Source organism: Myotis myotis, unplaced genomic scaffold, assembly GCF_014108235.1.
Source record: "Myotis myotis isolate mMyoMyo1 unplaced genomic scaffold, mMyoMyo1.p scaffold_m19_p_13, whole genome shotgun sequence".
Lineage (NCBI taxonomy): Eukaryota > Metazoa > Chordata > Mammalia > Chiroptera > Vespertilionidae > Myotis > Myotis myotis.
In genome coordinates, this window is record NW_023416317.1 from 48,816,180 (window position 1) to 48,837,348 (window position 21,169).

The 21,169-nt window shown below is 50.4% G+C and overlaps 1 protein-coding gene across 6 annotated transcripts in view; it reads left to right on the plus strand.

Annotated features, from left to right (window-relative positions):
- Nucleotides 1-21,169, plus strand: part of FYCO1 (FYVE and coiled-coil domain autophagy adaptor 1) — a 68,037-nt gene that overhangs the window by 1,079 nt on the left and 45,789 nt on the right. For 3 of the 6 annotated variants that reach the window (XM_036333054.1, XM_036333058.1, XM_036333060.1), the window contains exons 2-7: nt 11,278-11,413; nt 12,686-12,792; nt 14,720-14,845; nt 18,595-18,701; nt 20,007-20,150; nt 21,053-21,143. In XM_036333054.1, the coding sequence (XP_036188947.1) occupies nt 11,359-11,413; nt 12,686-12,792; nt 14,720-14,845; nt 18,595-18,701; nt 20,007-20,150; nt 21,053-21,143 (630 nt within the window). In that variant the 5' untranslated portion in view covers nt 11,278-11,358. Of the gene's footprint in view, nt 1-4,787; nt 4,939-10,398; nt 10,540-11,277; nt 11,414-12,685; nt 12,793-14,719; nt 14,846-18,594; nt 18,702-20,006; nt 20,151-21,052; nt 21,144-21,169 lie in introns of those variants that run through there. The other 3 variants (XM_036333056.1, XM_036333057.1, XM_036333059.1) reach the window with 3 other exon arrangements.

Genomic DNA, 21,169 nt, shown 5'->3' on the forward strand with positions numbered 1-21,169 from the left:
GCAAGCTTAACTTCCCTGCCATCTGCCTCGTGCGGATGCTGGGGGTGCAGCCGGGGGAGCGCTGCCGGCTGAGGTTTCCTGCTTTCGGGGGCTCCCACCTGAAGTGGGCCCGGGGGGAGTGGGCCGCCTTCTCCCCCTTCGGTGACAAGAACTGCTTAGAAAGGATTGAATGCCCCGTACCGGTTGTGGGCCGTTACTATCTTCACCCCGGAAAGCAGAGTTCATTGTCTCCGGGCTGGGCTGTGTGGCCTTCTTTGATTAAATGATTCCTGTTTTAGGAACCGGGTTTTCTGCCTCGGTTCGTTTTTTAATTGTTTCCAGGATTTGGTTAGGAAAATAGTTCAACGCACAGACTCTTCGAAAGACTTGTCTGGTGAACGCAGACCCACCTGTTCGATTCTAGGACCAATATTTGACGTCGGTGATTTTTGTGCGTTGGAGTCAGTCCTCCAGCGGCTCCTTGGATGGTCTTTGCTCCTTGTGGCTGGTTTCAGGGCACCGGTGTGGGCACCGGAGCCACGCTGTTAGCCTGGTCCTTTGGGGGCAGGGTTGGCACCCACAGATGTTTGTGATGAGAAGAACCATTTAGAGCAGATATCGGGGAGGAAAAATTATCCTCTGCCCTTCAAGGTTCTTCTGATGGGACTAGTAGTCAAATTGACACGAGGCAAATTAGCAGGAGAAAAACAAATTAAGGGTTAATCACATGTATCCAAGGGAGAGACCCAGGGAGAACTGTGTAACGCACCAAAATGGTGGAAGCCAACACCTTCAGTACCACCTGCAGCTAAAGACAAAAGCAGATGTTGGGGGTGGAGGGTCCTTTCTGGGAGGGTCCAGGGTGAGGCTGTTATGCAGATTTAAGCTCCTGCCTTCTCCAGTGCAGGCAAAAGCAGGCCTGGTCCCCTGAGGGGGAAACATCCTTACAAATGGAGATTGCCCTTACAAATGTAAATGGCTTTTACAAAGCGTAGCTTCTAGGTATTTTGGGCTTCTGGCACCTCTGCTGTTTCTTAAAATTAACTGGCCTGACGTGATCTGTATCCCAAAGAGGCCCACGTGGAGCGGTTAACTGCTTAACCTTCAACCGCCAGGCCGGGGCAGCTGGTGACGTTGACCCGTGTTGGTCACCGAGGCCGTGGGCTGCTGCCACCAGAACGCACAGCTGCCCTCCACTCCTGGCGGTCCTCCTCTTCCCTCTCGGCTGATGGGTTTTCTGGTGAATCCAAGGACAACTTGGGTGAGTCAAGACCAGAATGCCTTTAAACTGGAGGCAGAGGAAGGGTGTTGTCTAGCTGTGGTCTCCTGGTGAAAATCACTGCTAGGAACTCAGAGTTTGGTGCCTCATTCACCGAAGCAGCCCCAGTCGGCAGAGCAGGTAAGGCTCATGAACTGGTATCATAACTAGGCAGACGCTGCCTGTGAGCAGAGATGAGTGGAGACTAACTAGGCAGAAGCCGCCTGTGAGCAGAGATGAGTGGAGACTAACTAGGCAGAAGCCGCCTGTGAGCAGAGATGAGTGGAGACTAACTAGGCAGAAGCCGCCTGTGAGCAGAGATGAGTGGAGACTAACTAGGCAGAAGCCGCCTGTGAGCAGAGATGAGTGGAGACTAACTAGGCAGAAGCCGCCTGTGAGCAGAGATGAGTGGAGACTAACGAGGCAGAAGCCGCCTGTGAGCAGAGATGAGTGGAGACTAACGAGGCAGAAGCCGCCTGTGAGCAGAGATGAGTGGAGTTTGGCCTTGTCAACATCTGCTCACCTAGTGGCTGAATGTCATTGTCTTGCTCAAGAGATAAACAGTGTTCTCTATTTGTAATCTCAGTGCCAGGTTTGTTTGGTTTTGTTTTGTTTTTAAGCTCTTGATTGGCATAAGAGCCTCTGTTTGAGGAACTAAATACACGAGTAGAGTGGCTGTTGAAATGTTTCCACGGCTGTCTGTTTATCTCCTTGCTGTTTTTAGACGTGTCACTGTGCTGTCCCCATAGTAAGAGGTTCACCCTCAGAGCACGTGGGCTCCGTGGCTTTAGAAGATGAAGGTGGCAGAGATGTGCCGAGTTGTGCAGGAGGCATGGTCCCCTCTTCCTCGCGTTGAAGCCACTCGGCCTGGTGGTTGTAGTGACCACCAGTGGTCCTTCCTGTTCATGCAGTTCTGGGCGGCATTAGAAAGACACCGAGCAGCTGTTTATAGCTGGGCCAGGTCCTGTTTTCAGGGACCAGGTGTGTACGTCAGTGTAGTTCTGAGGACTGACTTAAGGAGAGCCTGAGGTCTGGTTACAGCATTGTGGCCCTGCGGCTGGTTCGGGGACCCAGGGGCAGGTTTGATCAAACCATGGGAAGATGTAGGTAGTGCACCTTCAGCCTGAGGCAGAAAACTCGTAGGGACAAACTTGCAATTAAAAAAACAAACACACAACGGAAGCAGAAAAAGCATTCTAAGCAAGTCACTAGTATGCAGAAGGGTAGGTAGGGCAAGAGAGCCCCTGTAAGAGGGCCCGGATGGATGGACAGCTGAACCACAGGTGGTGTCCATTTAACACAGAGCTGGCAGGAATTTCCCCAAGCTGAACCTGCAGCCTTGGTCAGGGAGGTGCAGCTCTTAGTAGGAGCCTCAGCCAAAGTTAGCCACTGAGAGTATCTGTTCTTCTCTTTCCCCAACTCTTGAAGGAAGGTAGAGGATCACCTCCCCACATTGTACCAAGAAAACAAATCTAAAAACCACCACACACAAGGTAGGAGGAGGTCAAATAATGTCCCCAGGACAAACAGATTTGCTAAAATTGCCTGAGAATAGTTTGGTGAGCGAAACATACCATGGTTCTCACCCAATCGTGGTGTGATCTTGATTGCATTATTCATCGCATGATAGATAACGGAAATTTCACATGACCAGTCTGATTCCAAATTCAAAGAGCATCCAGATTGGCAATACTCGGCTACAACTGATAAAAGAGAAGACCGTTTTCTTGCCCATTGCCACAACTCCCACAATCCTAGTTCTTGCTTGCCCCTCTTATGTGCCAGCATAGCCCCACCCCATACCCCACCTCCGTAACCACATTGCTGCTCTTGTCACCCAAGGAGCACAACCTAACTCAGATCCATCAATACTTCCCACACCCACCCCTGTAGTGTTCCTGTTGATGGTTCCAGATCTAAACTTCCAGGAGTGGAGGAAGCAGAGGGCCGTGGGGAAGGCTGGGTGAATGGGGAGGTGGTGGTAGTGGCCGTGGTTATTATTGTCCTGGGTGAGGGAAAGGAGGCTTCTGGGTAAGGCTGCCTCCGGGTCAGAGCTGTGGTACACACTCTCCTGTAGACACACTTAATCCATCCAATCCCTAAATTACATAATTCCACTCATTCTCAGAGTAATACCTATGGTATTGCCACAATAATGATGATATAATGTCTGCATTTACAACTTGACTTTTGAAATGCATTATTTTAGTCAACATAAAAGTATTCTTATGCTCAATAAAGGCAAATTGAAAAATCAGAGAAATAGTTTTTTGGGGGCAGATTTACCTATGTTACTCACCACTGCAGGATAATTATCATTATTTACATGTTGCTGCATTTCTAGTACATTTCTATGCCTAAAGTTTAATTTGGTTTGTGGAGCAAGAGTCAGTGGTTTGGTTTGTATTCATTCATTCATTCATTCATTCATTCATTCAACAAGTAATTTATTGAGGGCCCACCAGCATAGTCAGAACTGTGCTATGTGCCTGGGAAATGATGAATAAATAATGAATAGCGATGGAGCTTACAGACAAGTGGGAAAGACCGATTAAACAAGAAAGTACTGGACGGGTACTGCAGGCGAGTCCCCATGCAGTGGGGGCTTAGAATCGGGAGCAAAGTAGAGTTTGCCAATGGGTTCACCTGTTTTCATCACAGTGCTTCTCAGGCCTCAAGTGATCTCTTAGTCTATAAGCTTGTGCAGGAGGCGTGGTCATGCTATCTGCTTCTCCGCCCTGGAGCATGAGTTCCTTGAAGGTCTGGGACTCCACCAGCCTGTTCACAGCTGTAGCCCATCTCCTGGACCAGGCCTGCCTCTTAGAAGTGGTGCCCAGCAAACCCCGTTGGCTGGCAGGAGGTTTGTTAGCACATATGGGTCACCTGCTGTCTTCCTCAAGGCCATGTTTAGTGGCATAGCACATCCTGCCAGAGATTCTGTCCGCAATTCAACATTGGCCGGCCTGGCTCCCAGGGTACAATTTGGGGCACTGCTGTGTTCCCACCTGCTTGGGGTTTGTGCTGTCAGGGGTAGGTGCACCTGCTTGTTCTCGCTTGTTTGTGCAGCTGTCCCGGAAACTGCCCACATTTTCACACGCACATGCCATTGTGGCCTCCCTGCTTTCTCTGGCTTTCGATGGCACTGCAGCCCCAATTACCAGTACTGATGGGTAGTGCTGATGGGTAGCCCTTCCTGGGAGCAGCTGCCCACCTTCTTGGAAAAAAAAAAAAAAAGACAGCTTCCCCCAGGCCCAGAAGCACACCCCCCATCCACAGGTTCCTCTTCACCCTGCTCTCCTGGGTCAGTGGGCAGGAATTGCGGCCAGATTTGTGTGTCTTCCAGGACAAGTGACCAAGAAACCTGAAATTGTTGGTGGGTGGGTGGGCAAGAGAAGGTTCAAGAAGGGATGACAAAGTCTGAAGTCTTCATTCCCTTTAAGAAAAGGAGATGATTGCAAGCCAGAAGGTGTGCTTGGGAAAGATGACCCAGGCATACAGTGGCTCAACATTTTAATTACAGTCGAAGGGGTGGGGTTGCCTCAGGAGCCTTTGCTCACGTGAGCTGAAATGTCTGCTCTGAGCTGGCCTCTGACAAACTGCTGAGCACTCGCCCAGGCACCTTGAAGCTGGTGAGGGCAGCCTGACTGCCGACAGCCGATTCAGCGCCGAGCCAGCAGCGCCGTGGGCCTTCCCAGCCGCAGGTACCTGCCCAGTGCCCCCCTTTCCGTAGGCGGCTGAGCCAGGCCAAGGCAGTGGGTTCTTCCAGAAAGGCTTGCTGCTTTGGCTGATCTGAACGGGTTAACATCCTTTCTTGGTCTGGGTGGAATTTACAACTGGTGTGTTCCACCGTGTTTGAGAGTGGGAGGAGCCCCACCGGACGGTGTCCTCTCAGGGTCAGTTCTCAGTTACTGTGTTATTATCAATACTGGTTATTGAACAAGTAGGACAGATTTTGAGAGCAAGGCATGGTTGCCTTTCATGCCCCAAACCTCCTCCTCCCCTTCTCTTTTTTTTTTTTTTTTCCTCCTCAGACCCTTCCAATTCTTCTTTCCTGATGTAGCTACTCACACACTGTATTGCCCCTGCCAGAACCCATTTCTGGGCAACATGAATATTAGTCATTTGCACCATAGAATAAATAAGTTTCTGTGAGTCAGTCTTTGTATCTTGATTTGGGACTAAAGGGCTGTGTCTGTTGTTTAAGCATTTAGGACTTCTGGGCAGGAATAGAAGGAATTTTCAAGGTGGGGGAAGGTCATTTACCTCTAAAATAATTTTTAAAAGTGCATATAGTCCCCTTTCCTCTTTCAGAAGATTGGATGTTTTCAGGCATTCTGGCTAAGCTTAAACATAATTTTCAGAACCGCGGGATTCCTGGCGCTGCCGGGGGAATTGAGAGCTCGGTCTGTGATCACAGAGGACTGAGCCTAAAGGGGGCAGCCTGAAGAGCTGATCAGACCATGCAGTCCCGGTAAGAGAAGAAGCTTACAGAAACCAAGCCTTCCCCGTTTCCGCGGCCGGCGTTTGTTTGTTTGTTTTCACTGAATCCTGTTCATGGGACATTTCGGATACAGACACTCACCTGTGCTGAAGAGAGGGAGAGTGTGCGGAGGAGTGGAATCTGGGGAGAGACTGAGGAGAGAAGGGGGGCCGGGAGAGGTGGCAGCGAATTGAGTGCTGAGACACCCCTGAGCCCACGTCTGAGGCAGCCATTCTCTCCGGAGAGTGAGACTCCTCCCCCCAGCCCCCAGGCAAGGAGCACAGCCACACCCAGATTCCACCCTGTAGGAGATCAAGGATTAAAATAACCTGATCAGTCCCTGGGAGTTAACAGGGTCTGGCCTATAGAGGGATTTTCAATCCCAGCAACAACACAGCACTGGTAACTCTTACGCAGCCAGCTCTGGGCAGTGAACTTCCACTGGACAGAGAGGCCCTGTAGCCTCAGAGGCCAACCCCAGAACACTGCCACCCAGAGGCTGACCCACAAACTGACTCTTTGCTAAACACAAAATAAGGCAGTCTGGGAAACAAATGCGGCTTGCTTTAAAATAAGGACTGTGGTTTACAACACAGAGGAACAGTGTATCGCAGGGAAACTCAACACTCTCCTGAATACCGGGCAGGTCTAAGGCGAGCCACACTGAAGAATAGAAGAACCGAAGGACCTTCACTACTGCAATATTTTTTTTTTTCTTTTTTCACCTTTTAACTAAGAAACCAATTTTTTTTCTTTTTTTTTTTCTTTTTTTTTTCTTTTCCTCTTCTTTTTTTTTTTTCTTCTTTTTTCCATCACCTGATTTTACCCTTTTAATTACTACCTTCTTATTTTTAACCAGTATTATTACTGCTACCATTTTACCATTTTTTTTAAAGTGCCATTTTATTTTCTCTTTATTTTATTTTGGGATTAGTGTTCTCCATTCTATTTTCATTGTTATATTATTGGTTGTTTCTAGTTTGCATTTATCTCCAGGGAGCTGTTGCTGGAATTTGTTGGGATTAATGGCTGTTCTATAGGAGCATTCTCCTCATATAAAAAGTCTCTTCCCCTCTTCCACTTCATTCTCTCTTTTCGCTCTTTTTTTTTCTTTTCCTTTCTTTTCTCGCTTTTACTTTCCCCCCTCCTTTTTCCCACTTTCATTTTTGCACTCCTTTTTTTGGTCCCTAATTTTCTTTTCTTTTTTCTCTTTTCTCTTTTTCTCTTCCTTCTTCCTTATCCCCTAATTCTCTTAATTCAGGTGGTCACCTTTATTTGGGGTTATTAATATCGTGAATATATTTGTGTATAGTGCCTGGTACGTGGTGCCTTGTTGTGTTGTATTTTGTGCCTTTAAATCAACACAGCAGATCCAAGCAACAGCAACCTCCTGAGCACCACACCCTCTGCTGAGGAACAGCAGCTGTACGTGAAACCTCACCCCACCAGCCAGAAGAGCCACCACAGCTGTGAACAGCACCCACCAGAGGAGTTGCTGCCAACTGAAGAGCAGCTGCTACCGCAACCGCCCGAAGAGGAACCGCAGACCAAGGAGTCACTGCCACCAAGGGAGCAGCCACTGAACGACTCAACGTCTAGATATGTCAGTGAGATCAAACATGGGTAGACAAAGAAACCCCCAAAGGAAAGAGAAGGAGGACTCTCCAGAAAAGCAGCTAAGTAATACAGAGGCATGCAACATGACAGAAAAAGAATTCAGAATAAGGGTCCTAGAGTGCATAAACCGGATGGAGGAAAAAATCGACAACCTCAGCAAGAAGCAAGAAGAAACAGATGAAAAAATCGATAACATATGGAAGAAGCTAGAAGAAACAGATGAAAAAATCGATAACATATGGAAGAAGCTAGAAGAAACAGATGAAAAACATAATTTTCAGTTGTTGGCAAGAGAATCCAATGTCTTCCTAAGTAGTTAGTGTCAGAAGTGAATTGAATTGTGGGACACGCAGTTGTTGTCGGAACTGGTTCCTGCTGTGGGAAAAAGCTACACATTTGGTGTCAGAAGTGGTGTGAGTTAAAAAAAAAAAAGATAAAAAGCTTCATCCCTCAACCAAAGGCCAAAGTTATCTAGAGACACAGGAAGTTGACCGTGGTTTGGAGAGAGGCAGTGCCCTTGCCCCTTTCTGTGTCTTTCATTGGTTAATGACCTCAGACTAAGGAAGAGGGAGGGCAAAATGCTAAGTCCATGGAGCCAGCATCCCTATGGTGACCATGTCATGTCTTCCAAGGAAGCTCTGACTTCCCGAAACCGTGTGAGGTGGTGACCCGCAGCCTTGGTGGGAAGCCCGCCGCGACCTACAGGCCCAGCAGCCGGTTCTTAGGGCTCACCAGCTTGGTGGTGACGCAGGCTATTTGGAAAAGCAGCTCAGGTTGTTGGCAGCTGGCACAGCTCACCCCGTGACCCGGGAACTTGGCTTCCGCTGAGCACACTGCTGGGTCGGGCAGGGAAGGCCTCCTGGGCTCGGGCCCACACAAGGGCAGCTTCCCCAAAGCGCCAAGAGGTCTTGAAGGAGCAAGTCTCTGTCTCTGTCTGTGTTCAGGCTCGTCATGCCAAGGTGACAGTTTGGTCTGCAGACGTTGTTTCCCTCATGCCAGACTCCAGAGAGGGCTGGTTTCTAGGATATGCAGCTGGTTGTATGGTTCCTGCATTGTCCTGGCCTGAGCCTGCCAGCTTTACTCCGCCTGCTGTTTTCATGCCCTTCCAAGCTCCGCCCTCTCCCAGGTGTGCCAGTCTTGCCTCAACTTTGAATAAACACACAGGCCCAGGAGGCTTCCTTTGAGGACTCTTGGGGTATTAGTCATCTTCCTCCGAGATTAGTCCTCCCAGAAGCTGCAAGGCTCTGTGTTGACAGCATTCACAAAAGAGGGACGTCGGTAGAGAAACAGGCTTCCCGGACCCGCCTCCCTGGCACCCTTTCCACCTTGTGTCTCTCTGAAGACCTGTTCATTTTCAGGCCTGGCCCGACGCGGGTGCCATCACAGTGTCCCCCTCCCCCTCCCCCATGCAGAAGGAACCTTCCCTTCCCCGGGTCCCACCGCAGCTCGTGCTTGTCGGGTATTTACAGTCAGGTGACCACCACCACAGTCGAGGTAGAACAGAATTGCCCCCCAAATTTCTGCATGCTCTCATAGTCAAAGCCTCCCTTCACCCCAGCCCCTGGCAACCACTGATCTGGTGTCTCCCCAGTGTTTTGCCTTTGCAAGAGCATGCACGTGGATCGGAAAGCATATAGCCTTTTCAGTCTGGCTTCGTTCACTCAGCATAAAGCACTTGTTACGTGTATCTGTGGTTCATGCCTTTTCACTGCCGAGTACGCATAACATTTTACCCAGATGTCTGCATGGACCTCTTCTGTCCTCTCCTAATATCTGTATGTTTTTCTGTCTGTCTCCTCGGTGCCCAGCCAAGCCCGTCCAGGGCTGGCCTGTGCCTTGCCTGCCTCTGTGTCCCCAGCCCACACATAGTAGGCCCGTGACAGAGCGTGGGGCCAGGGCAGCTGGGCACTGCCTCGCCAGGGGGTCCGAAGTGTCTGCCTGGGCAGCAGGGCCCCTGCAGAGGTGTGGCCCAGCCTGGGCGCCGGCTCTCTTCAGGCCCTGGCTGCTCCCTGCTCAGGCTCTGTTCAGCAGGCGACCTGGACAGATGGGGCTGGGTGGTCTGGCCTTTTGTAACCGCTCCCACCCTCAGTTTGGTGTCCGCGATGGGCAGGGTGCCAGCACTTGCTGGGGGGGCTTTGGCAGGTTCTCTCTGTTTCCCCCGACTCTCTGGGGCTCCGTGTCATGAGTTACTGGGAGTGTGTAAGTATGCGCCTGTCTCGTTCCTCCTAGGCCAGAGAAGCCCTCTCTGGGCCTTGTTTTCCCTGAGTCACAGCTGCCCTAGCTTGTTAGTTAAAAATAGGCCTGGCATACCCGCCCTGTGACAGGCCCTCCCCACTCAGGCTGACACTGGCATGCTTACGTAAATATTTGTAGGAGCGCAGGTTGGGATCATTTCTATTCCAGGATCTTCTTGCCTTGACTCCTGGAGCAATGAGGGGACGGTGATGGCGGGAGAGTGAGGGCCAGCACGCGTTAGAAACACTCGGGGTAGCAGCACATTATTTGGGAAGTGGCTGGAGTTCAGGGTGGTTCCTAGAAGCCAGTGCGACTGGTTGGTCATTCGCTGTAGTGACAGTGGCTCAGCTGAAAGTCCAGTTTGCAATCAGACTGACCAGGGTTGTTCAAACCCCATTTCCACTCCTTGCTGGCCCGTGGTCTTAGACAAGTTCCATGACTTCCCTGAATGCCAGTTTCTCCGTTGTGCATTATCTACCCTGCTCGGGCAGTTGTGGGAATTAAAATGATCACGTGTGTAAAGCGCCTGACAGGGCCCTGCATCGTTTAGCGTGGCTGCTACTATGGGCACCTCTAGTCTTGCCAACTGCTGTGCCAGCAAACACTCCACCTTTGCATGGGACATTAAGGAAAGAGCTAGAGGTTCTGAAGGAAGGACACAGGAGTGTCCAAATGCATGCCCAGGCCTCTTTCCAGTGCTGCTCAGATCTCATCATTGGTGGGTTCAGCCACTACAGTGTCCTTAAATCACTTCAGCAGCTGCCCAGTAGGGCTGGTAACTCAGGACTCACCAGCCGCAAGAGGACAGTAACTGAGCTTAAAATAGAAGTGTCCCTTGAGGGCTGCGCAGGCCCCTGGGGAAAGGCCCGGCAGTGTCTGCCCATCCAGGCAGAGCCGGACTCTGGGCATTGGGGCTGCAGACCTCTCCCTGTGAGGCAAGCCAGGCTTCCTTGGTTCAGAAGCCCTGAGGGTACGTGTCCTGTCGCCCACTGGTTGCAGAGCCGCCCTCGGAGAAAGCAAGGCGGGGAGGATGCTGGGAGCTAGGGGCTAGGGGTAGCCGACGACAGAGGCCTGGCAGGCCAGTGGGCTGGGTGGGTTGGACTAGTTCTGGCCTTGGTTTCGGGGTGTGAGGGAGCCACTGGGAGGCATTTTTAAAGGTGGAAAGTGAAGCCGTGCTGTCTAAGAGGGCAGATTAGGAGAGGCTAGGCCAGGCTATTTGGCTGATGTTTTTTGTTTTGTTTGTTATTTTGTTTTTTTCCCATTGATTTTTTTTTTTTTATGGGAGAGTGGAAGATAGAGAGAAAGACAGAGAGAAACATCGCTGTGAGAGAAATACATCGATGGTTGACTCCCACAGGAGCACTGACTAGAGCAGGCCAGGGAGGAGCCTGCCACCAAGGCACGTGCCCTTGACCGGAATTGAACTCAGGACCCTTTGGTCTGCAGGCCGACGCTCTATCCACTGAGCCAAACTGGCTACGTCTTGTATTTTGTGTGTGTGTGTTTTTTAAGGCCCCAAACAGGTCATTGTGTCTGAATATAAGTGTTTCAGAAGCCAACTAGGGGATGCCCACAGAGCAAGGCCCACACAGAAAGGTCAAGCCCTCCCCATTGCAGGAAGATGCCCAGATGGGGCAACTTTGTGCTCAGAGCAGCATCCCTCTGCTGTTTGTACATTTTGTCTGACTGGTGCTTCCTCCCCCTGCAGGGGCCACCATGGAATCTGACTTCTGCTGACGGGACCCAGGCAGGAGGGCACAGCCGAGACCGCGGCCTGTAGCCAGTCGCCATGGCTTCCCCCAGCACGGATGGCCAGCTCCAGAGGATCATCCGTGATTTGCAAGGTACGGTCAGGCCGCCAGGCATGCGGGTTTGGTGTGGAGGGAGCTGTGACTGCTTTTGCTTTTGCGGTTGAAGTTCAGCCCTTTCATCTGTGTTCACACGGGGAGGGGTGGGGGACGTTGATTGGAGTCCTCAGGACACATTATATTGAAATATTCGGGGCTCAGCTGTCCATCCTGTATGGCTGGGAGACCCCAAGGGCCCTCCTCTCTGGGCACTGTCAGGGCACTTTGTAAACAAAAATCAAATACTCCTTTCCAGGTCCGGGTCTGGTTTCTGTGTGTGTGTGTGTGTTTGTTTGTGTCTGTTTTCCTGGCTGAAGCACGCATCTCTGGGCTCTCTCTGATGGAGATGGGAAAGAATATTCTCCTCTCTGAGCAGGAAGACCAGATACCAGTCTTTCTTGTTTTGCTGTCTCGCCTGCTGGCAGTGGGCAGGTAGCCTATCCTGGACGAACTCCGGAACTCCGAGCTCCGGTTGTGGGCCTGCTGCTCTTAGGCATCGCCAGGCGCAGGAACTCAGCCTGAGGGTGCAGAGGAAGGCCCCTGCCATCCCGCCCCCCCCCCCCCAATCGCTCAGTGCACAGCAGTGATCTGACCTCTCTGCCAGCTCCTCGTCTGTAAAATTCTACATTGTCCTTACTCTTTTTCATGTTTAAACAGCTCTGATGTTGGGATCATCTTAAAATTAATTGCATCTTAGATTTGTTGAAGTAAGGCACTTCCTGACTCACACGGCTACATTAAAGGAGAAAGACTTGCAAAGGCCTGGCCCCTAGCTGGGCCTCATTAACAGAAGCAGGTACTGTTGTCATTCTTGCGATTGAGACATGACTATTTGTACATTCTGGGTCTTCTTGAAGCCTGGACTTCCCTGTACTGAGCGGTGAGGTGATAGTGAAGGGAGAGTGAAGAAACATGACCAGAACGAAGGATAAGGCTTTCTGGCAGCCAGTGTTAGGGGACTGCTCAATGATCCATCCACACAGCAAACATTTGTTGACCAAGCAGTATGAGGCCTGCATGGAGGGCCTGCAGGGATGGCCTGGGGAAAATGCCCACCCAGGGAGCTGTTGCAAAGTGCCTGTGGGCTCTCGGGACACCTTAGCGCCTTCTGACTTGGCCTTACGTCCCTGGGGGTGGACACAGCACTTCACGATTGCGAGGTGCTTTGCCATCATCTGACCACTGCCGCCTCCTGCTTCCCGGTTATCCTGCTTGTCTCCTAGTGGTTGGCCTCCACCTGGTTACGTGTTCCTGTTTGTTGTCTTAAAGATGCTGTCACAGAACTAAGCAAAGAATTTAAGGAAGGAGGGGAACCCATCACCGATGACAGCACCAGCTTGCATAAGTTTTCTTACAAACTTGAGTACCTCCTTCAAGTAAGTGACTCTGTAACGTGTTGATTTCTGCTCTGTTGTCTTGTTTCCCTGATGGGTGACTTGTCAGCTTTAAGGATGTGGTCCAGGAAGCTCAGTGGAGCCATTAGGCCATCCTGGTTAGACCGAAGGTCAGAGCAGTCCCCATCGTGACTTGGCCTCCAAATGCCATCCTCTGGGGATTCGGCAAGTTGCCCCTTAGGACAGTGGTTCTCAACCTTCCTAATGCCGCGACCCTTTAATACAGTTCCTCCTGTTGTGGTGACCCCCAATTTCATTGTTACAAATTGAACATAATTAAAGCATAGTGATTAATCACAAAAAAATATGTAATTATATATGTGTTTTCCGATGGTCTTAGGCGACCCCTGTGAAAGGGTCGTTCGACCCCCAAAGGTGTCACGACCCACAGGTTGAGAACCGCTACCTTAGGAGGATTTGGGAACCCAGAACATTCTTTAGAGACTTAGGCCAACTTAAGCAGGTAAGAAGGTTTCTGTATAGCAGGATCTTAATTTGGGGGAGTCACGTCCCCTTTTGAAAATCAGGTGAAAGCTATGGAATCTCTTCCCAAACAGACATGCACATGTGCACACACCAGTCACATTTTGCAGGAGCATGTGGGCCTCTGACTGTGCGAGAGCCTTCCTGCCCAAAGCATTATGGTCCGTAGGCCAGCAGCACCAGCTCACCCAGGAGCAGGCTGGAAATGGACGCTTGGTCCCCACTCTGAGTCAGCCCAGGGAGTTTTCTTTCACACACTTGCAGCCTAATGCTTGTGTCCGCTGGTTCAAGTGCACAGACCAGAGAACTCTGCAGATGCAGAAAAGTACGTCAACTACAACAGGAAGGAAATGGACCGATATGTTAATAGAAGTTAATCTTAGGCATTATAATCTTTTCTATTTTTAAAAAATATTTTTTATTTTTATTGATTTCACAGAGAAAGGGAGAGGGAGAGAGACAGAAACATCAATGATGAGAGAGAATCATTGATTGGCTGCCTCCTGCATGCCCACTACCGGGGCTCAAGCCCAAACCCAGGCATGTGCCCTTGACCAGAATCGAACCCGGGACCCGTCAGTCTGCAGGCCAACACTCTATCCACTGAGCCAAACCAGCTAGCACATCTTTTCTATTTTTTAAAATCCAGATTTCCTAACATATCTGCATGTCTTCTATAGTCAGAAAAAAAATGCTGTAAAGTGTTGTGTTATAGGAAGATACACCTATACATTTTGAGCACCATTAGTTTTCAACTTCACATCCCACCAAGGTATACAGGATGAGAGCCCGCTGGAGGGGTGCCCCAGCCTGTTGAAGACTCCTGCCCCGTGCCCTTTCAACCTGTTCTCTGTTTTACTTTGTGAAGATATTTATGGACTTCTTTTTCTCATGTAGCCAGTTTTGGTTTTGGATTTGAAATGATTCATAGCTGACACTTACTTGAATTTATTCTATATGTATTAAACATTGATGTAACGGGATAAATCCCACTAACTCATTTTCCTAAATTGAGACATAGTTAACACACTTCATGTTGCCCTTAAGACTTTTCACTTGTATTCCTTTGTCATAAGTTGTTATATATCTTTATCAAGGTTGTTACTAGCAAACTTGGGTGGTCTCCCACCCAACTCTATGCATAGAGATCTCTTCAAGAGATAATTTCTTTTTTGGGGGGAGGGGGGACAGGGGTTTCTATTCCTGAATCTTAATAGTTGTATGACCTTGAACTAGTTACTTAACCTCTCCCAGCCTCAGATCTGTAAATTGGATTAAAGCACCTTCATTTGACAGTAAATAGAAATAATGCCCGTAAAGGGCCTTGCCCAGTGCCAGGCAACCAAGAAACTATTGTTAGTGATCATTTAATGAGATGAACAGCAGTGGGTCTGGACTGCCTCTCTCTGTCCCTTTCCCTACCCAGTTCGATCAGAAGGAGAAGGCCACCCTCCTGGGCAACAAGAAGGACTACTGGGATTACTTCTGTGCCTGCCTGGCCAAGGTGAAGGGCGCCAACGATGGGATCCGATTCGTCAAGTCTATTTCGGAGGTAAGCAGAGCAGCCAAGGACCCCACGTCTTCCTGTCACCGGTCTTCAGCGTCTCTTTACAGAGAACTCTGCTGCAGACAGTCAAGTGAGGAAGTGGTGTTACGGGTGGCGAAGTTAACACATTAGCCCAGGTACACTCAGTGCCCACTGTCGATGCAGGGAAGCCGCCCACATGAGCCTTCACCCAGCGGGCCTGTTACTAGACCGCAGCCCACACGCACAGCGGGCTGTTCACACTGTGGTCGGCCCATGGGCCCCCGGAGGTGTACAGCACCTGCTGAAAGTCAGTTTCTTAGATAAATTCTTCATGTTTGCTGGGCTGTTTGCCTGCAGGTTTTCCAGAAACCTTAGATTTGAAATGAAGAGAGTGATGTGGGATCTTAAGAGACATTAAGTGCTGGTGTGCTAAGCAGCTTCCCACCTTAAGTGCTGAGCCCCTAGAGCAGAATGCCGTGGCTCCTCCGTTTTGCAAAACTCCAGAACAATCTCTCTGTCTCTCCCAAGTATCCCACTCCTGAGGAATCTCTTTTTCTCTCAAATGCCTAGTCCATCTGAGAGTAAGAACTTTACATATTAGGGAGCAAGTGACCCCCTGGATTTAGAGCAGGAGGCCTAGAGGATTTGGACATTTCATCTTTTCAGTGTCTTGTCTGTAAGTTTAAGGATACTTTAAAGGCAGTACCGTGCTCCTTGGCTGGCCTCCTGCAGAGACCGCAGAGTCAGGTGCTCCCAGGAGAACTCCTTTCCAGCGCTGGAGCCAGCTGGTTTCTTCTTATAGAGAATGACAGATACGCTGGCATGAGGGCTGGGCGTTTTCCACCAGCTGCACCTCTGACATCTGAGATCATGAAAGATCCCGACTTGAGGAGTTTGTTCTGCCAGTGTCTTTCATGTCCATGTAGCGCAGACGGGTCTTCTGAGATCTTGCCTGGTGGGCCACTGGGTCTGTGATGTAGAGCATGCTTGCTACACCCCAAATCTGGAGGGGGTGCTCAGTGTTGCCCTCCTCTCCATACGCTGAGGAGTTCCCTTGCACTCCATCGCCCTCTCCTCACAGCAACTGCAGCCTGCGACCGCTGACCTCCAACAGCTCAAGTCTGGAAGTACGTTTAGTTTAGTCCTCACGGCCCAGGGTTATGAAATGCCTCCATCTGCTCTTTAGCTGGTTCTTATTCTTTACTCACAACTGCAGTCCAACCTTTCGAGGCCAGGAAACTGTCTTCTAGAAGCAGGAGCGTTCCCTGCTCGTGCAAACATTGTTGGGTTTCTGGTGGCTGACATAGGCCCCCCGGCCCAGAGGGTGCAGTCCTCTCATCTGTTGAGGACTCTGCTCTCTGGGCACCACTGAGCTTGGGATGTCACTGGCAGGATGGGCTGCTGGTACTTGGGTTGACTTTAATCAACTATCAAGTGTCATCCCGGCCAGTAAGCCAGAAGGTAAAAGTTCATGAGCAAGAGCATTGCTGGGCCCCTCTGGCCCCTTTGGGCGGAGGCAGCCATGTGGACTAAAGCAGTCGAGGGCTCTGACCCGCCACTTCTAGAGGTTCAGGATGGGCTCACGTTGGGCTCTGTGCATCTCCCCACGAAGGGCAGAAGCAGAACCTGCCTTCAGTTTGGTTGTCAGGCTCCTGGCACATGGCCTGCGTAAAGCGGAATCAGCTCTCATGTACCTTGCAGACTTCCTGTCCTCGCTGCTGCTGTATCGCTTCCTGATAGACTGCATATAGTCTGATTGATTGCTAATAAATTTCAGGAATTAAGCCATAAAAGTGGACTCAGGATCTTAAAACGTAGAAAATAAAATGGCTGGGCAGTATTTTCATTTGTAATACAAGGGAACCACTGTTCTCTTCCCTAAGGGATGTTTAAAAAGACCTTAAAATAAATAGCTCCCTTTCTGTATATAAAATACATTCCATTAATGGGCCTGGTTAAAAACAAGACTCACGCCGAAACCGGTTTGGCTCAGTGGATAGAGCGTCGGCCTGCGGACTGAAGGGTCCCAGGTTCGATTCCGGTCAAGGGCATGTACCTTGGTTGTGGGCACATCCCCGGTAGGAGATGTGCAGGAGGCAGCTGATCGGTGTTTCTCTCTCATCGATGTTTCTAGCTCTCTGTCTCTCTCCCTTCCTCTCTGTGAAAAATCAATAAAATATATTTAAAAAAAAACAAGACTCACGTGTTTTCCATTAAAAAGGTAAATGTCCCAAATGCTGTGACAGTAGCCGTTTTGCTCCTAAAGACCAGCCGCTCCCTGGGAGCTCACAGACACGGCTGTCCTGTGAGGTTGGCTCGGTTCCATGGGGCTGGTGGGGGCGGTGTTTATGTGACAGACACGCTTCGCTTCACCGCACCCGGCTCAGCTGTTCTCGCTGCCCGAGTTCCCTAGCCGTCACCACTGGACACTTTGTTCTCACTTCACTCATCAGTGGCAGAAGTGCTTGGACATAGTGATGTCATCAAGATTCCCCCTGGGCATCTATCACGGCCAACCGACTGTAGACAGGCCACGCTGCCACCCACCTCCCTCCAGGCATCCTGACTTTACCCCAAACCCACAAAGCTGACATGGAAAAATGTCTTGCAGCCTTTGTGATTATTGAGGTTTCACACCTTTTTATTTTTTAAAATGAATTCATGTTGTGGTATCATCTCCTTAAGTGAACCGTGAGAAGTCGGATAGCTCTGAGCTAAACGGTGCCTGGTCTTCTGGAGCCGAACCATCGGCGGTATGAATCCGGATTTGCAACTGGTCTCACGTGTCTTCTGTGGCTGTCCCCTAGGTCTCGTCCATCTTGGCTGCTGTGTGTCCCCAGCTGGCAGAGTCTGACCAGCACTCTCCCTCTCCACAGCAAGCTTCCAGAAACCTTTAGAAACCATGTTTTGTTATGGTGGGGAGAGGTTTCGAAGACATTCCCGTACCCAGGCCCTCCATCCAGCTCCTCCACCCTGAAATAGAACTGTGCTCCTTTTTCATGACCCCCGCGTAGCTGGGCCACCTAGACGCACCCCTGCTCTCCGCACCTCCCCCACCCCCCCACCCCAACACCTGCTGACTAAATGCAGTGAGTTGGTGTAGCTGCAAAGAAACCCACCAGGAAAGTGTCGACGATGCGTGCACTTCACTGCTGGTTTCATGAGGGTGCAGAGGAGGCAGTTATACAGTCATTAGAACTTCTTAAAAGTCCCCTTACCCAACCCTGCCCTTTGCCCTCCTCTCTCCTCCTCCACAAGGGCTCCAGCCAAGCCCTGTAGGCCTCTTCCGCCAAACAGCCCAGACTAGCCACGCTGACCAGCTCTCGCTCAGGCTCACTTCTGGTGTGAGAAGTCCGTTTTCGGCCTCCAGGTTTCATTCTGAATATTCCAAATTAAATCATCCAGTGCTTTTCTGACTCCAAACCCAGAGACTCTGATGGAGTAGAGGAGGGGCAGTGGCACCCCAGTGGAACCCACAGTTGTTCGGAGCCTCGTGAACACATCTTTCTGAATCTGCCTATAGGTTATTCCACAGGTTATTCTTGGATGGAGGCCCAGAAGAAGGTGACCCACTTCAGGCCTCGCTCTGGGGGGTGATGTTATCAGATGTTTGTGTCCTTTGAGGAACATGAGTGAAGCCAGTGTACAGGGTAGAACTGGGTGGCGTTGTCTGTGCTGTTTCTGTTTTATGCAGGCCATCTATGGGTGCTCACAGACATGCGCCATTATTACTTAGGCTAACAGCTCTGCATCCCCATGTCATGTTTTTCCAGCTCCGAACATCTCTGGGGAAAGGAAGAGCATTTATCCGCTACTCATTGGTGCACCAGAGGCTGGCAGACACCCTGCAGCAGTGCTTCATGAACACCAAAGTGACCAGGTAAATGCCGACAGCTCTGGGTTGACCCTGGTCCATTCACAGGTGAACCCAAGTGCCCGGTGAATGTAATGACACCTGCGGCTGCAGTGTCTGCCCTTGTGGTACAAGCAGAGCCCTCCCGCATCTCATCCTCACGTGGGGGGCAAGGAGCACTCCCCGTGCTGAGTCTGAGTCCTAGAGCAGGAGCCTGGGTCCAGATTGACAAGCAGTTTTCCCTGGGGGTGGCATGGCCTTGGCAGGCACTAATGAGAGGACACACCCCCTGGTCACCCTGGCCTGTCTGCAGAATCACCTGTGAGGTTTTGAGCCCCACTGAGCCTGGGCCTCACTGAGGTAACCACCTGCCAAGCATGTCTGGGCACCCTGGAGGTCATGATGGGCACCGGTGTCGGAACCTTTGTGCCACTAGTGATGACCCCTGGGGTGGGGGAGGGGTTGAGTGTGTAAAGCAAGTGGAGTGAGTGTGTCAGACCAGGACCCCTCTTTCAGCTCTGCCTCCCTCTCCCTAGGGAGCATGCCCCCAGGTAATCAAAGAAATCATTGCTGAATTTAAAAAAAAAAATAGAACTGTTGGGAGAACATACTTTGTTTCATTTTGTCACCTTTAAGATGGATTTGCCTAAAGGTGTATTTCTCACACAGTGACATGTGAGGGGCTTTGTGAATGCATGTGAGGTGAGAGAATCTTCACACATTTGATTTGCAGGCTGTTTAGTTCTAGTCTTTGGTGAGAACAGCTTGGCTTCCAGTGTTTAGCAAGCCAAGTTCACGGGCATCAGCCAAGTAGCTCTTTAAACTCAGCAGTGTGTCCTTTTAAATTCTTCCTGCTCCAGGAAGTGAACAGCGGACACCACACAGTGCAGATCTTTTGTTCTTTGTCTTTTAAATTGGTGTCAGGACAGAAATTAGCGGTGAGGTTAAAGTCCTGTAATGAATTCTCCAGGAGGAATCGCAGATGAGACAAAAAGAAAGTGTTCTGTCCCCTACAACTACCCTTTCTGGGCAAGTAATTGAGATTTAAGGTTTCTCATATCCTTTTTGGGAAATAGAACTAACAGAAATAATAACTGTATAAGTATCTAGTTCATCTCAAATTTCTGTGAAGAGCAGGTTTATAGGGGAGTTAGGAGCTGCAATGAAAATCACGCGGGGGGGGGTGGGGGGGGCGGCGGCGTGTGTCTGTCTGTCTGTTCGCTTTAATAGCCTGTGTTAGAATTGGATGGGGCAGCGCCATGCTGAGAGGACTCAATCCACTCTTTCCTTTCCTGCATTTCTTGTAAGCACACCTTGTATGTTTCCCTGCAGCGACTGGTACTACGCCCGAAGCCCCTTTCTGAAGCCGAGGCTGAGCTCTGACATTGTGGGCCAGCTCTACGAGCTCACTGACGTTCAGTTTGACTTGGTGTCCAGGGGCTATGACTTGGACGCCGCCTGGCCGACGTTTGCCAGGTATTGTAAAGAATTGCTTGGTTTAAAAGACGGGGGGCGGGGCGGGGATGTTTGAAATTTTGAAAATTGCCACCAGTCTACTCAAAGGACTTTTGTGTGCTCAGTAAATACACAAAGCTTCGCCACTCTTATGCCTGTTAATTGTACAGACTTTGTTGAACTGTGACTCACTAAACATCTGAAGGCTCCAACCTTAAGCTGACCTAATTGGCCAGGTGGCATGAGAGGAAATGCATATACAAAAGCCAGGGTTTTTTAATGTTAAGGGATGTGTGCCAGTCTGGGGAGGAGCAGGTGGGCTTTTTCCCGTTCGTGTCCCTGGGGGTTAAGGAGGCCTTCCAGGCAGGAAGAGGGAGTGGAAGCTACAGCCCATCCATGGAAGGGTTGCTGGGAAGGTTGCCATGTTTTCACTTTTTACACCAAGATGGTGCTCAACACGTCATCCCGCTGAATCCTGACAACGCACCAGGAGGGTGAGGCTGAGGACATGGGCTTAAAGTGGGGGGACTTGCCCAAAGTCACATGGCTGGTGGGCTGCAGAGGCAGGGCCTTGCACCTAACTCCCCAGGACAGCCACCTGACTCGAAGCAGGTCTGTGAGCCGTGACCATGAGCCCCTAAGCACAGTGTGACCTTATGGACCACGTTGACTGCTCCTTGTTCCTCACTAGCAGACAGACTGAGGCAGGCACCAACAGTCAAGGAAAGTTTAAACCAAAAATTGGGAAATACTATGCTCACTTAGGTGTTGTTTGGCACAGGGAGGAAAGCCATCATGTTTAAACTTTAACAGCGGAGTCCCCCCCAACACACCTGGTTTCCACACGTGCGTGCGTGTGTGCATGTGTGAGTGCGTGCGTGCTTCCTGCTGTGATACAGGTGTGTCTGTTCTATGCCCCGCAGGAGGACACTGGCCCCCGGCTCCTCTGCCTACCTGTGGAAACCCCCCAGCCGGAGCTCCAGCATGAGCAGCTTGGTGAGCAGCTACCTGCAGGTAATGCCGGAGAGGCTGGGGTTTCC